The sequence below is a fragment of the Eretmochelys imbricata genome, chromosome 5 (genome assembly GCF_965152235.1).
Source record: "Eretmochelys imbricata isolate rEreImb1 chromosome 5, rEreImb1.hap1, whole genome shotgun sequence".
Classification (NCBI taxonomy): domain Eukaryota; kingdom Metazoa; phylum Chordata; order Testudines; family Cheloniidae; genus Eretmochelys; species Eretmochelys imbricata.
The window spans coordinates 42,136,510-42,152,060 of record NC_135576.1 but is presented as its reverse complement, the minus strand read 5'-3'; the positions used below and the strand labels follow the sequence as shown (position 1 = coordinate 42,152,060).

The 15,551-nt window shown below is 38.7% G+C and overlaps 1 protein-coding gene across 3 annotated transcripts in view; it reads right to left on the bottom strand.

The window, feature by feature from the left end:
- Positions 1 to 15,551, bottom strand: part of NLN (neurolysin) — a 67,884-nt gene that overhangs the window by 14,565 nt on the left and 37,768 nt on the right. For all 3 annotated transcript variants that reach the window (XM_077816297.1, XM_077816299.1, XM_077816296.1), the window contains exons 6-9: positions 13,920 to 14,080; positions 11,019 to 11,154; positions 7,974 to 8,340; positions 2,534 to 2,735 (exon numbers count right to left, since the gene is read on the bottom strand). In XM_077816297.1, coding sequence (XP_077672423.1) covers positions 2,534 to 2,735; positions 7,974 to 8,340; positions 11,019 to 11,154; positions 13,920 to 14,080 — 866 coding nt within the window. The remainder of the gene's footprint in view (positions 1 to 2,533; positions 2,736 to 7,973; positions 8,341 to 11,018; positions 11,155 to 13,919; positions 14,081 to 15,551) is intronic.

The window sequence follows — 15,551 nt, the reverse complement described above, 5'->3', positions numbered from 1 at the left end:
AGTCACAGGAACTCAGAAACAGGTCTATTTTTCTTACTCTCTCTTACATGACATATTATAGCAATATAATTACATTTCAGCATTGCCCCATGACATCACAAAATAACTAGGGCCATCAAACAATTTTAAAAAATTGCAATTAATCACGAGATTGAAAAAATAGTCGCAATTAACCGCCTTTTTAATCACACTATTAAACCATCATAGAATACCAATTTAAATGTATTATAAATATTTTGGATGTTTTTCTACATTTTCAAATATATTGATTTCAATAACAACACAGAATAAAAAGTGTACAATGCTCACTTTATATTATTTTTATTACAAATATTTGCACTGTAAAAAAATAAACAAAAGAAACAGCATTTTTCAATTCACCTCATGCAAGTACTGTAGTGCAATCTCTTTACCATGAAAGTGCATCCTACAAACTTAGAATTTTTTTTTTTTAACATAAATGCACTCAAAATCAGAACAGTGTAAACTTTAGAGCCTACAAGTCGAAGCATGAAGGGGCATACGAAAGTTTAGCATATCTGGCACATAAATACCTTGCAATGCTGGCTAGAACAGTGTCATGCAAACACCTGTTCTCACTTTCAGGTGAACCTGTAAATAAGAAGCGGGGAGCATAAACAAACTTGTCTGTCTGAGCGACTGGCTGAACAAGAAGTACGACTGAGTAGACAGTGCAAATATTTGTAATAAAAATAATTCTATAAAGTGAACACTGTACACTTTATATTCTGTGTTGTAATTATAATCAATATATTTGAAAATGTAGAAAAACATCCAAAAATAGTTATAATAAATTTAATTAGTATTCTATTATTAACAGTGTGATTACAACAAGGGATTAATTGCGACTTTTTAAATCTAGTTAATTTGTTTTGTGTTAATTGCATGCATTAACTGCAATTAATTGACAACCCTAAAAATAAATCTAATTTACTCAATCTAATTACTTTGTAAACATGCTACAAAATTTTGTTCTATCACAAAAGTAACTCAGTGATTAACTTGTATAATTGCTGTATAATGCTTTACTTCTAATGCATGTAGACCTGCTTCAGGGATTTCATTTGACTCATTTATCCTGTTGAGCACTATCCCTCCAATTTTGTTAATTCTGTAGGAGCATGCTGGCATCTGAAATACTGCACAATATTTTTGAACTAAGGGGTGCCGCTGGGCTTGAAAGAAGTGAAATCCATTGGCAGCATGAATGAAATGTCCCTTAGTCTTCTAAATCACTCTGTGCCAAGAAAGCGCATCCCTATTTGGATCCTTCAAATCCTACTCTCATTTCTGCAGCAGATCCACATGTGTTCCAGTCACCAGGAATCCCTCCGTAGCTGTGGAGGAAAGGGCAGGGTTTTCTCTTTAATTTTTGCACTCCGACATTGTGTTTCCTAGATACCTTGAGGCAAGAGTGAATAGCTGGATTCTTCCCATTTTTCACAGACAAGCCGGGAGAGAAAAGATATGTACAAAATTTAGCTGTTAGCTCTGAATTCAGAATCCAACTTGTTTAATTCCAAATTTAGCTAGTAGATTTATATGTTCCTTGTTCTGTGGAAGTTCTACCTGGGACTGGAAGCCAGGAAATGAAATCCTAAGTATGCTACATACCTTTGACATTTTATTTGTGCTGCTACCTATTGGTTAAAGAGGCCAGAGTGCAACCACATGAGTTCTGGGCTGATGGTACAGAATTTACAGTTTTTAAGAAGAAACACTGAAGGCTATACTTTTCAAACAAAGGGAAACAAATGAATTGGACTAATAATAAATCTATCATCATCATAGCAGAATCAATCTTAAATGCGGTTCAACTAAAGATGAAACTAAGCAGCTTATTTATGTCTTTATGACAAGTCTCCAGGACAATTCCAGCCTTTCTGCTTATGTGGAGGCTCCTGACTGCTGCAGGACTGGTGTGACTCTGCTACATGGTGGAGGGAGGAATAAAGGTAGCATTCAGGAAGCTCAGGTAGGGGATGTATGCACCCTCTGTACCAAGAAGAGCAGCTTTGTGAGGGCTCCCTATGTGTGTGCCGCCACCAGGCAGAAAGTGACTGGGATTGGAGGCATGTGAGGACAGTGGATTCGTCGGCCGTTTCCAGTCTTTGGGACAGGGACTCTGCTTTCTTTTGTGTCCGTACAGTTCCTAATACACTGCAGATACTATCAAAAACAACAACTGCAGTGTTAGCCCCAAAGTAGCTCTGTTGCCTATGGGAGGGTTCCTTCCTCGTGGAGCTGCTCATTCCTCAGCCCCAGTTGCTCAGGCTGTACAGAGGGAAAAGGATTTGCTGTTACACGAACACTTTCCAGAAGTTGTATTCACTGCTGGGCCTGTACACAAAAACTCAAAACAAGTATCAACTGTGAAAAGTTACCGTGAAGCTCTTAAATACTTACCTTAAGGAAACCATACACCCATCAAACAGGGTTTACCCCTCCCCCACCAACACTTTGAGAGACTGTGAAGAATTAGTTATTTTAATGAAATAGAAACATTACTTACCTGCGCACATATCTGGTGCATTACGTGACCAAACTCATGGAAGTAAGTCTTCACCTCATCATGTTGCAGCAATGATGGGCGATCTGATGTTGGTTTTGTGAAGTTGGTCACCAGAGCAGCTACAGACATCATTCTGCTGCCATCAGAGCGTAGGCAGCCAGGCTGGAGACCAAAGCATGCTGCATGCCCATACTTCCCTTCTCTGAGCAAGGAAAGATACCAAAAGCCATCCTTACACAATAGGCCTATCTTCCACAAATAGCATGGGGAAGAGGGCTGTTTCCCTCTATGATGTTATATGAGGAAGGGACCCTCTTTCTTTTATTTAAAAAAACCACAATAAGATAGTGTCCTATGACCTTTATAAAAGTCACTGTGCTTAGGATTCTACTGAGAGCACAAAGAAAAAGTACTTCTAAATCCCATCACTTTAATATTTAGAGCAGCATTTGCAAGCCTCTTTTTTATTTATATAGTATATTACTGTAATCAAAAGTGATAACTCTGCTGCTTCTAAAAGTTAATTTTACTTAATCTTAGACATGACCATTACAGTATGAAAGACAAATCCCATTCTGTGAAGCATTAGCTTTTGTTACTAGCATTTGAGCACATTTAAAGAATAAAGAACAGGGTTTGCTGCTTTAGCAATGTGATTTTAAAACAAAACGTGATTTTAATTAAACTGTTAGTTAATACAGTTAGAAAAATTGTCATAATTAAAAGTGAGTCACTAAACATGAAGTCCAAAATATTCCTGTCCCCCTTCCTTATTGCGGTTTTATGATGCAAGAAGTTAGTGTCATTTCCCCCTTGCTTTTTACATTAACAATACCAGGCCCTCACTTCCCTTTCTTTACTGAAGGACGTTGGTTAGAGGACCTGCATAATGATGTCATATGAGGTTGTAGCCTGAATTGTAGCATTCCCTGCCCAGCAAAAAGCCAATTTCCAGCACATAGAGATGGAGAGACCTCAGAGGTTTAAAGGGATCTAAAAATAAGACAAAATCTCCATGGAGGCATGGGAGACTTAACTGGAGGCCTAAGGTAAGAGACCACTTTCAGCAAATTGGCGATTAGTTGGTCTGTGCTACTGGGAAGCCATCTATCTGAACCAAGTCCATTAAGTGCACAGGCCAGCACTCTAGGGTATCTTGACATGTTCTTGTCAAACCCTGCCTAGAGGAAGTCCAGGATAGCAGGAAGAAAGATTTTTAGGCTGAAAGACTTTTGCACCACCGAGAGTGAAGCCCAAGCCCCATATTATGTGAAGGATGCATGAATTCAAGAAAATGATCAAAAACTTGCCTGAGATACTCAAACACTTTTAGAAGGCTCTGCTCAAGGACCAAGCCCTTAAATTTAGGGCCATGGGATTAGGATGTAGGATGGAGTCCACCTGAAGTGGATCTTCTTGGGCCCTGGGAAGCAGATCCTGTGGGACAGGCAGTGCACTTCGAGAAACCTTAGTCACTCCAGAGCCCCAAGTAACATGAGACATTTAGGTAAGATGGGGCCTAGAGAGGAATCACATTCAGTGTGAGACTGACACATCCACTAAAGAAAAGACTATTGGATGAGCATCTCCAAGTTCTCCCCTGCAACACGGAAGACTCAGCAGGAACTGCCAAAAGGTTGAGTCAACAGTGTGCCCTTGTTGCCAAGAAGGCTAATGGCATTTTGGGCTGTATAAGTAGGAGCATTGCCAGCAGATCGAGGGACGTGATCATTCCCCTTTATGCGGCATTGGTGAGGCCTCATCTGGAGTACTGTGTCCAGTTTTGGGCCCCACACTACAGGAAGGATGTGGAAAAATTGGAAAGAGTCCAGCGGAGGGCAACAAAAATGATTAGGGGGCTGGAGCACGTGACTTATCAGGAGATGCTGAGGGAACTGGGATTGTTTAGTCTGCAGAAGAGAAGAATGAGGGGGGATTTGATAGCTGCTTTCAACTACCTGAAAGAGGGTTCCAAAGAGGATGGATCTAGGCTGTTCTCAGTGGTAGCAGATGACAGAATGAGGAGTAATGGTCTCAAGTTGCAGTGGGGGAGGTTTAGGTTGGATATTAGGACAAACTTTTTCACTGGGAGAGTGGTGAAGCACTGGAATGGGTTACCTAGGGAGGTGATGGAATCTCCATGCTTATAGGTTTTTAAGGTCAGGCTTGACAAAGCCCTGGCTGGGTGATTCAGTTGGAGATTAGTCCTGTTTTGAGCAGGGGATTGGACTAGATGACCTCCTGAGATCCCTTCCAACCCTGATATTCTATGATTCTAAGGTTCTGGAATGAAATTGTGGCAATGGAACCAGGTCCTAGCATAAGACCAATGTTATCAGCAGGACTGGACTGGATTGGACAGATGTGGCTATCAGGAAGAGTTGAGTTTTGAGATTCTTTCTAAAGAGGGAAAGACTTTTCCCCTGCATGGTGTTGATAGCTGCCCCAAAGATGGGAGAGTCTCGGTGAAGGAGTCAGAGAATTTTTGCCTGCTCAGTCTAAAGCACTTGCAGACTTCTCCTCAAGGAGATATTGGAGCGAGACACAGAGCAACCTCCTGCCAGCTAGAGCGGAGAAGAGGTCTCTAGATAATATGCTGGGAACGGGCACAGGGATAATGAAATAAAAGCAAGGTTCCTCTTAGGAGGCAAAGAGGAGACACATACAGATCACTGATAGGGGACAGAAGGAATTTGATCCTGCTCCCATCAGTAGGTACTACGGCTGTCGATTAATCGCAGTTAACTCACGCAATTAACTCAAACAAATTAATTGCGATTTAAAAAATTGCAATAATCGCAGTTTTAATCGCACTGTTAAACAATAGAATACCAAAAGAAATCTATTAAATATTTTTGGATTTTTTCTACAGTTTCAAATATATTGATTTCAATTACACCACAGAACACAAAGTGTACAGTGCTCACTTTATATTATTATTTTTTATTATAAATATTTGCACCATAAAAAACAAAAGAAATAGTATTTTTCAATTCACCTCATACAAGTACTGTAGCGTAATCTCTTTATCATGAAAGTTTAACTTACAAATGTAGAATTCTATACAAAAAATACCCGCATTCAAAAATAAAACAATGTAAAACTTTAGAGCCTACAAGTCCACGCAGTCCTACTTCTCGTTCAGCCAATCGCTAAGACAAACAACTCTGTTTACATTTATGGGAGATAATGCTGCCCACTTTTTATTTACATCACCAGAAAGTGAGAACAGGCCTTTGCATGGCACTTTTGTAGCCAGCATTGCAAGGTATCTACGTGCCACATATGCTAAACATTTCTATGCCTCTTCATGCTTTGGTCACCATTCCAGAGGACATGCTTCCATGCTGATGACGCTCGTTAAAAAAATGTGTTAATTAAATTTGTGACTGAATTGTTTGTCTCTGGCTCTACTTTACCTGCATTCTGCCATATATTTCATGTTAAGTAGTCCTGGATGATGACAGCACGTTGTTCATTTTAAGTACACTTTTGCTGCAAATTTGGCAAAACGCAAAGAAGGTACCAATGTAAGATTTCTAAAGATAGCTACAGCACTCAACCCACGGTTTAAGACTCTGAAGTGCCTTCCAAAATCTGAGCAGGATGTGGTGTGGAGCATGCTTTCAGATGTCTTAAAAGAGCAACACTCCGATGCAGAAACTACATAACCCAAACCACCAAACAAGAACCTTCTGCTAGTGGCATTTGCTTTGGATCGTTATCGAGCAGAAACTGTCAACGGCATGGATGCATGACCTCTGGCAGGGTGCTTGAAGCATGAAGGAACATATGAATCTTTAGTGCATCTGGCATGTAAATATCTTGTGATGCCAGCTACCACAGTGCCATGCAAACACCTGTTCTCACTTTCAGATGACACTGTGAACAAGAAGCGGGCAGCATTATCTCCTGCAAACAGGGCCATCCCTTGGAGGGTGTGGGGGCTGGGACACCCCCCCAGAGCAATGCCGGGAACCGGCAGGGAGGTGCGGGGCGGGCTGGGGTTGCTGCTGCTGCTTCCCACCGGTGAGTGTGGGCCCAACCCTCACTGCCGGCGCCAGGCCCCCTCTAAGCCCCCAGGGCCAGCCTGGTCCCGCCCCCCCAATCCCACCCTCCCTGGGCCGTCCTAGCAGCCCCTGCACAACACACACACACAAAGCCGTCCCTAGGCTATGACGACTCGGGGTGGCCACTGCGGGGCCCCCCAAAGCGTGGGGCCTGGAATGGCCACCTCGATTCGCCATATCCTAGATATGGCTCTGTCTACAAATGTAAACAAACTTGTTTGTCTGAGCGATTGGCTGAACAAGAAGTAGGACTGAATGGATTTGTAGACTCTAAAGTTTTACACTGTTTTATTTTTGAATGCAGGTATTTTTTGTATGGAATTCTACATTTGTAAGTTCAACTTTCATGATAAAGAGATTGCACTACAGTACTTGTATGAGGTGAATTGAAAAATACTATTTCTTTTGTTTTTTATGGTGCAAATATTTGTAATAAAAATAAATATAAAGGGAACATTGTATACTTTGTATTCTGTGTTATAATTGAAATCAATATATTTAAAGAGGTGGAAAACATCCAAAAATATTTAAATAAATGGTATTCTATTATTGTTTAACAGTCCGATGAATCACAATGAATTTTTTTAATCGCTTGACAGCCCTCCTAGCTACCTGTGGAGAGATGATGCACCCAGGGGCCACAATAGAGGACTAAAGTTCCACATTGTGGTCAGAGTCAAGTTTTAATTTCCTGAGTGATTCTCTGCTCTTTTCTCTACCCAGAAGACTCAGGCTGAATGAGCTCCAAGAGGGTGGTTCAGCCAAAGGCACCAGCTGTTCTCCTCAGTTCCTTCAATATGAACTGGAAAGCAAGTGGAAGTTTACCTGCAGGGAGTTAAAAAGAGGTGGAGCAGCAACAAAAATTCCTTCATCCTGATTAGCATCTCCTGCCTGATGGACAGAAGACAGGAACACATCCATCTCTACCAGTGTTGACATGCCATGTGAAGGGCACAAACAAAAGAGAAAAATAAATATCACCTATAGTATTAGCCAGCAATCTCACTTATGTCTGGGTCAGGGATTCTGACCCGAACATAACTATACCCAGCAAAGACAGAAGTTTAAAGGAATGGTGTCATAGAATCATAGAATATCAGGGTTGGAAGGGACCTCAGGAGGTCATCTTGTCCAACCCCCTGCTCAATGCAGGACCAATCCTCAATTAAATCATGTTTGAATCATGTCTGAAACTTATTGAAGACATATCCAGATAGAATACAAGTAGCCATATGAATGCTTCCCTCCCAGAAACACTCTGGAATTTAAGCAGCAAAAAAGTTTACTTCCAGATTCATATAACTCCACCCCCAGCTAAGGTTAACTCCACCTTAATACTTTTAAAATAAAGCAATAAATTATAGAATTACCTGGGATAGAGGTCTAAGTAGAACTGACCTAAAACTTCTCTTGTTGAATCGTCTTTTACTGTATAAAGAGTAACACTCTCATGCCAAACATGAGCATTTTCTTCCTGCTCAAATACAAGTCCCAGCAGCTCCTGGTAAATGTTCAATAAGCCTTGTGTAACAGCCTCAACTGGAAAGTATTCCTTCAGCTTCTCTTGATCTATGGAATATTTAAGCTCTTCTGTCTTGTTCATATAATAATGTAAATCCCATGCATTGATTCTTCCATCATAGTCAAAGCCTCTTTCTTCACACTCCTTTTTCTTCAAGTCCAGAATAAACTCTCTCTCCTCGTCACCCAGTGGTTTTAGCTTCTTACTTAAATCATCTGAAAATGCAACCAGAGATTTACCTTTGTGTCAACTTGTTTGTTCCAAATTGTATTATGTGACTACTAGTACTACTGGAGAACTAATATATTTATTTAGATTTATACAAACAGTAAAAAAAGGTATTTATCTAATACCAGCCACCACAATTTTCCCTTTCTCAATTAATGACGACTTCATTGCTTGCCTTTCTGTTTTGGTTACAGGGATGTCTGAGATATGAGCATGTGCACTCTTGCACCATCATCAATGGCAAGGGTTAAATGTCATAGCATCTTTCATTCTTTTCTAAGGACATCCAAAAAAGAAACAGACTCATAGACTTTAAGGTCAGAAGGGATCATCATAATAATCTCTAGTCTGACCCCCTGCACACTGCAGGCCACAGAACCTCACCCATCCACTCCTGTAACAGATCCCTAACCTTTTGCTGAGTTACTGAAGTCCTCAAATCATGATAAGTTACAGAGAATCCACTATTTACACTAGTTTAAACCTGTAAGTGGCCTGTGCCCCATGCTGCAGAGGAAAGCGAAAAACCCTCAGGGTCTCTGCCAATCTGACCCACGGGAAAATTCCTTCCCGACCCCAAATAGTTATACTATGAGCATGTGGGCAAGACCCACCAGCCAGACACCTGGAAAATATTTCCCTGTAGTAACTAGTTAACACTGTACTCATCTACCTTAAATCTCCAATCCCACCCCATGTAATTCTGATTTCTCTTCATTATAGTTTAGTAGTAGCTACAATTACAGCACCTATCCTTCAACTGTTTTTTTTATCAGCCACTGAAGGTGTGATATGATGATTCATATTGTACCTTTCCCCCAGATCCTTACAGGGCAACCTCTGTCCTATTCCCAGCTCAAGCCAATTAGCTGAAGGTAGAAGAGTGTCACATTTTTTGCCTACACTGGATCATCTCAATAGCAACCCATATTTGCTAGGCCATTGGACATTATGCCCTATAATTCCACTGATTTTTACATTATTTTACACTATTACATTGGAGATAAAGGATCAAAAAGACTAAAACATTTTATCTCAGTGAAACTCCCAGAAAACACAATCTAGATTTATTCTGACATTTATATTAGAGTCTTAGAATGTCAAAGTTCTGCAATCAGATTATTTTAAAAATTCTAGTATTTCAATACAATGGTGAATACAAATTTAAATTGTGAGCTTTGGGGGCAACGACCTCTGTTTCTAATTGTACTTTGAAGTACTGTGTACATTTCTATTGCTAATAAATAGTAACAACATACTACTCACAACGAAGTAGATTAAAAGCATGTAAAAGGACTGCACACTTTTTCAGCAAACTGTAGGATTTATTGATGATCAATTTCAAATATGAACATTGTTAAAAAAACACAGCAGATCAGCTCCATATACTTATGTCTAATAATATCAAAAGAAACAGAGCAAATATGATTATTAACTGATGAAATTATTCTCTCCACAATAAATAATTAAAAAACTTTATATTTAAAGGACACAATCTTACAATAGGTTTCAGAGTAGCAGACGTGTTAGTCTGTATTTGCAAAAAGAAAAGGAGTACTAGTGGCATCTTAGAGACTAACAAATTTATTTGAGCATAAGCTTTCGTGAGCTACAGCGTGCTGTAGCTCATATAAATTTGTTAGTCTCTAAGGTGCCACTAGTAATCCTTTTCTTTTTGCGAATCTTACAATACAAGCCCATATATTAATTTTCTAAGTCCCAATGACATACAAGGACTAATTTTCAAGAGTCTCATGCAATCTCAAAACAAATAATACCAAAGCAAAAACAACCAAGTAAACAGAAACAAAACAGCATTCAAGGTAACTCAATCTCTGGACAAATGGAGTTCAGCACTTTGTATTACTACAATGTTAATGCTGAGCTCCTGCTCTATATTAACTTCCCATGTAGCCCAGGGTTTCAGTTGGCAGACTTCAAGTTGCTCAGTGAAATCAGTTCAGCGATTACTATCACATCCACTTGCCCACGTGGAAAAACCTCAAAATGGCTAAAAGTTATGAATATTTTTGAATTATAATGAAATCCATGATTACTGTAACAGCCATGACGAGCCTTGCTTGTATGAATAAACACACCACTGTCAGTTATCTTAGCCAAGATAAATATTACAAGGGCCATGTCAAGTGCTAAATAATGGAAGCAAGTACAGTATCAGAGCTTTTTTCCCTTTCTCTAAAGCACCGATTAGAAGCAATTGCTGTGGACAGGATAGTCAGCTAGATGGATCAGTTGCTTGTTTCAGGACAGCAATTCCTACATAGCTATTTAAGAGAAATTTTTTGATGCAGTTATTGACGCAAGAACACACTGACATGAGAAGGGAGATCACAAAACAGATTACTGGAAAGGACAACCCCTTGATGCATTAAGTAGTTTTAAATTGTTCCTCTGGAAACTCTTACAACCTACGAACTCTCTTATCCTCTCTATTCATACCAGAACTCCCATTACATTTAACACAGTCATGCCTGTGCTTGGAGAACAGACTCTTAAAAATATTAAAAGGGATGGGGCAGAGAGCTCCTGTTCCAAATGAACTGTCTGTGTGCTCTGTACTCCAGTTTCATATTTAAGCTTCCCTCGGGTACCGAGTCACGTTGCAGATCTAAATATAAAGTATAACACATAAATAAAAACAAACCTAAAAAGGTTGTTACATTATCCGTGCTCTTTGCAGTGTTCACCTCCAGTACAAAGTTGGCATGAGTATTGTACCCAAGAAGCTCTGCTACTTTTGTCCTTAAGGGAAGCAACTGCTGAAGAATTTTAGTATTTTCCTGTGAAAAAGAAGGCAAGGTTATGATGAATTAAAGACAACTAAATTCATATGATCAAAATAATAATTTGAATAAAATTTGAACTAAAATCATATGGAATAGCAGATATTTTAAATGAAACATATTGAGATTATTACTCAAAAATGTTATAAGTAAAAATGTATTTTTGGTAGGATTCCTGAAATTTTTTATGGCACAGGATCTACAATTTGATGGACAGTGGTCAGAGTCCTGATTTTTCTAAGCAGTCAGGAGAATTATCATTTCACTGAAACCAACAGTTTCTTTTTAAGGTTACAAATCTGAGCACTAGGAAGAGCATTATTGGAGTTTTTTGGTCAATTAGAAGTTGAATAAAATTGATCAAAATACAGTTGTGATGTGCATTCCAAATGCAAACAAAGCCATGCCCACCTTTTGTTAAAAGTGGTGAAATCGAGAATGTATCTACAGTGTAGCTCCCAATTTGGATAAGTGAGATTTCTCAGGGTCAGAATGAAATACTTTTAAAAAGTTATTTTTAGGGTAAGTTCAGCTATGGGCCCATCAGCCTTGAATGTGTATCCCTTTAAATATGCTAGATATGTAGGGTTCAATTCTTAGTGCTGTTTTATCTTATCTTGTACTTTTCACATTTGCCAGTGTACCAAGTACAAAAGCTCAGTTACGCAATTGTTCTCTAATTAAATGCCTGAATGACAATTAAGGACATATGGGCAAACCCCTACTTCTATTAATATCATCATCAGGACTTTAAAAACCGATGTTCTGTCTGTCAGGACATTGAAGTCCCATCTGAAAGAATCAAAAGAATAAACTATGTGGAACCTGGAAGTATGAAAGGCAAAATCAATGCTGACATTGAACCTGTGGTGCCAGGGTATCTAGACCGTACAAATCTAATGTTTTGACCACTAAGCTATCCCATGCAGCTCAGTCAACAGGAGAATCCCCGTTTTTTTTATTTTTTTGCCCCACACCACCTATTCACATTGCCCATGCTACGCCCATCTTATCAGCCATAGTGTATTTAGCTGGACTCACTCTGGAGCTCACTACTTCTGTCCTTTAATTGGCAGTATAAAGTGCCTCCGAGCATTCCCACTCACTGCTTGTCTGTGGAAGGAGAAACTGAGGTCTAGATCCAGGTTCAATGCCAAGTTTTAGAGCCTGATTCCTATTTACACGAAGGGCTTTTTTCACTGTTCTACTAGGGCAAAGGGACCATAAAGTGAGCATAAATTCATTGCCCAATTTACTGGCCATTTACACTCCCAAAGCAATATAAAGAGTCTTAATGAGAGACTTGGCATTGAACCAGGATCTTTAGGGCCCCCTCAGCAGGAACCCACTTAAGAATCCTCATCCACAGACCAGTAGTGAGTCAGTGCTAGCATCTAGCCTCTATCTCCAGGAGCACAGTGCCTAATACTAAAATTATGTTGATGGGCAGGATCTCAACTGCAAATATAGGAGAATTTGTTCTAGAAAATAAGATCTTCTCTATCACAATTTTTTCCTGCAAATATAATGTTGTGTAAAGGTTTGAGTATTGATGAATATTGGCAGCAACAAAGTCTTATTCTTTCCTTGAAACATATCTACAATAGCTCACATTTGTGTTAATAAAAGATATATTCAAGTACAGAGAGTAGACACACTATGCTACTATACTACGTACTGCCACATAACACTCCTTTTTCAAGTGTGGTTCCTTTTATAAGATCAGGAATACTGAAAAGACTGAAGCACAATCTTCTATGGTTTCATGTTTATCATGAGAGCAAAGTGGAAAACAATTACAAGCCTGCAGGCTTCAAAAAGGAGAGATTAGCATGAAAGCAAACTAAGATATTTTAATCAAATTTGAATCATAGGAGAGAGAAAAAAATCTTAGTCAGGTACTAAATCGTGACTGTATGGAAAAGATGAACTAGCTTACTGGAACAGAGAAAGAAAAAGCAGTTTACTTGTAAGGTGGTTTATTAATGTTGCATGTTATGCAAATATTTCTACCTACCAAACAGCACTTTAAAGAAGTAATTTGATCCTATTGGTAAATAAATCTCCAAACCATGTTTTCCAGGACACGAGGTAAGAATTTATTATGAAAGTATAAAACAAAAATGTGATGAGTTGCCATATATTTTCTGCACTTCTACCTCAAGAATTTATTAACCTGATTAAATTAACATTTAGAAAGATTAGTTACAGAAGTATCTTTTTGTTGGAGATGCTGGCATATTTATAAAAAACTAAAATCTCTATGGATCACTAAGATTAGCATGACTGTATTAGAGTATATTTTGTGGGCTTGGATAAACTAAGTACTACTTGGATAAACTAAGTAGCTGGGAGATCAATTCATTTAGATATGGGCACTATTTATTTTTAAACCTTGTGACAGGTTTTACAGACTTTTCAATGTGCACAGTAATTATGTGTTTACTTAAACATACAGTTGTTTGGAAAGGGGAAAAGGTAGTAAAACCTAACTGGGTAGAATTTACTGCTTAAAATAAATTCTTAACAGTGCTGTCCAAGAAGATTCTTCAGACAGTGAGTGAATGGAAGCAGCAGACAGACCCGGACTGATTTTTGTGTAAAAATGATCCACACTCAAATAGCCAGTTATGGCCTTCTTTTATTAATTGTATTGAATTTCATCATTAGAAATTCTAAAGTACCTGTTGAATAATACATTTTTTTATCTACTACCATTACTAGCCACACTTAGAAATTAATAAATTAAATATCTGATGTACCTCCTTGCATCTTGTGTTAAAGGCAGTTTCCATTTTTCGTCTTGTTTCTGGAATGCAGCACTTTTTCATGACAGAAAAATAGTGGGGATACTTTAAGGTAACTTTATACTTGTTCTTTTCAGTCTTCTCTAAACTATTAATAAAGTCATCAGGAAGGGCTTCTGTGGAATATAAACAACAACATTCAAAAAAACGATTTTTCAAATATAAATTCTTTTTAAAAATTAACAATGAACAATGTTTAGTGCATAAAACAGTAATTCATTTGTTTTACTACAGACCAGTTTAATATAAGAAACATATTAACTGTTCATATAGCGCAGAACCCTGTCTTCTGAAAATGGCCAGTGCCATATGCTTAGAGGGACTGAACAGAACAGGGCAATTCATCGAGTGATTCATTCCATGTCAGCCAGTCCCAACTTCTGGAAGTCTGACGTTTACAGACACCCTGAGCATCCGGTTACATCCCTGACCATCTTGGCTATTAGCCATTGATGGACTTATCCTCCATTAACTTATATAATCTTTTTTGGCCTTCACAACATCCCCAGGCAACAAGTTCCACAGGTTGACTGTGCACTGTGTGAAGAAGTACTTCCTTACGTTTGTTTTAAACTTACTGTCTATTAATTTCATTGAGTGACCCCTTGCTCTTGTCTTATCAGAAGAGGTAAATAGTACTTCCTTATTCACTTTCTCAACACCATTCATGATTTTTATAGACTATCACATCCCCCCGCTTAGTTGTCTCTTTAATACATTCAACAGTCCCAGTCTTTTTAATCTCTACTCATCTGGAAGCTGTTCCAGACCCCTAATAATTTTTGTTGTGGTTCTCTTTTCCAAATTTTAATACATCTTTTTCGAGATGGGGTGGCCAGAACTGCATACAGTAATCAAGGTGTGGGCACACCGTGGATTTCTTTAGTGACACTGTGGTATTTCTGTTTTATTATCCATCCTTTTCCTACTGGTTCCTCACATGGTTAGCTTTTTGGACTGCTGCTGCACATTGAGCAGATGAACTATCTACAATAACTCCAAGATCTTTCTTGAGTGGTAACAGCTAATTTAGATCCCATCATTTTGAATAAATAGTTGGGATTATGTTTTCCAATGTGCATTACTTTGCACTTAACAGTGAATTTCATCTGCCATTTTGTCGCCCAGTTTTGTGAGAGCCTTTTGTAATTCTTCACAGTCAGCTTTGGACTATCTTGAATAATTTTGTGTTGTCTGCAAACTCTGCCACCTTACTGTTCACCTCTTTTTGCAGATCATTTATGAATATGTTGAACAGCACTGGAGCCAATATATATCCTTGGGGGACCCCACTGTTTACCATTTTCCATTGTGAAAACTGACCATTAATTCCTACCCTTTGTTTCTTATCTTTTAACCAGTTACCAATCCACGAGAGGACCCTCCTTAACCTATGGCTTCTTACTTTGTTTAAGAGCCTTCGGTGTGGGACCTTGTCAAAGACTTTCTGAAAGTCTAAGCGCACTGTAACAACTGGACTACCCTTGTCATCATGCTGGTTGACACTCTCAGAAAATTTTGAGAGATTAGTGAGGCATGATTTCCTTTTACAAAAACCATGCTGACTCTTCTCCAACATAACTTTTG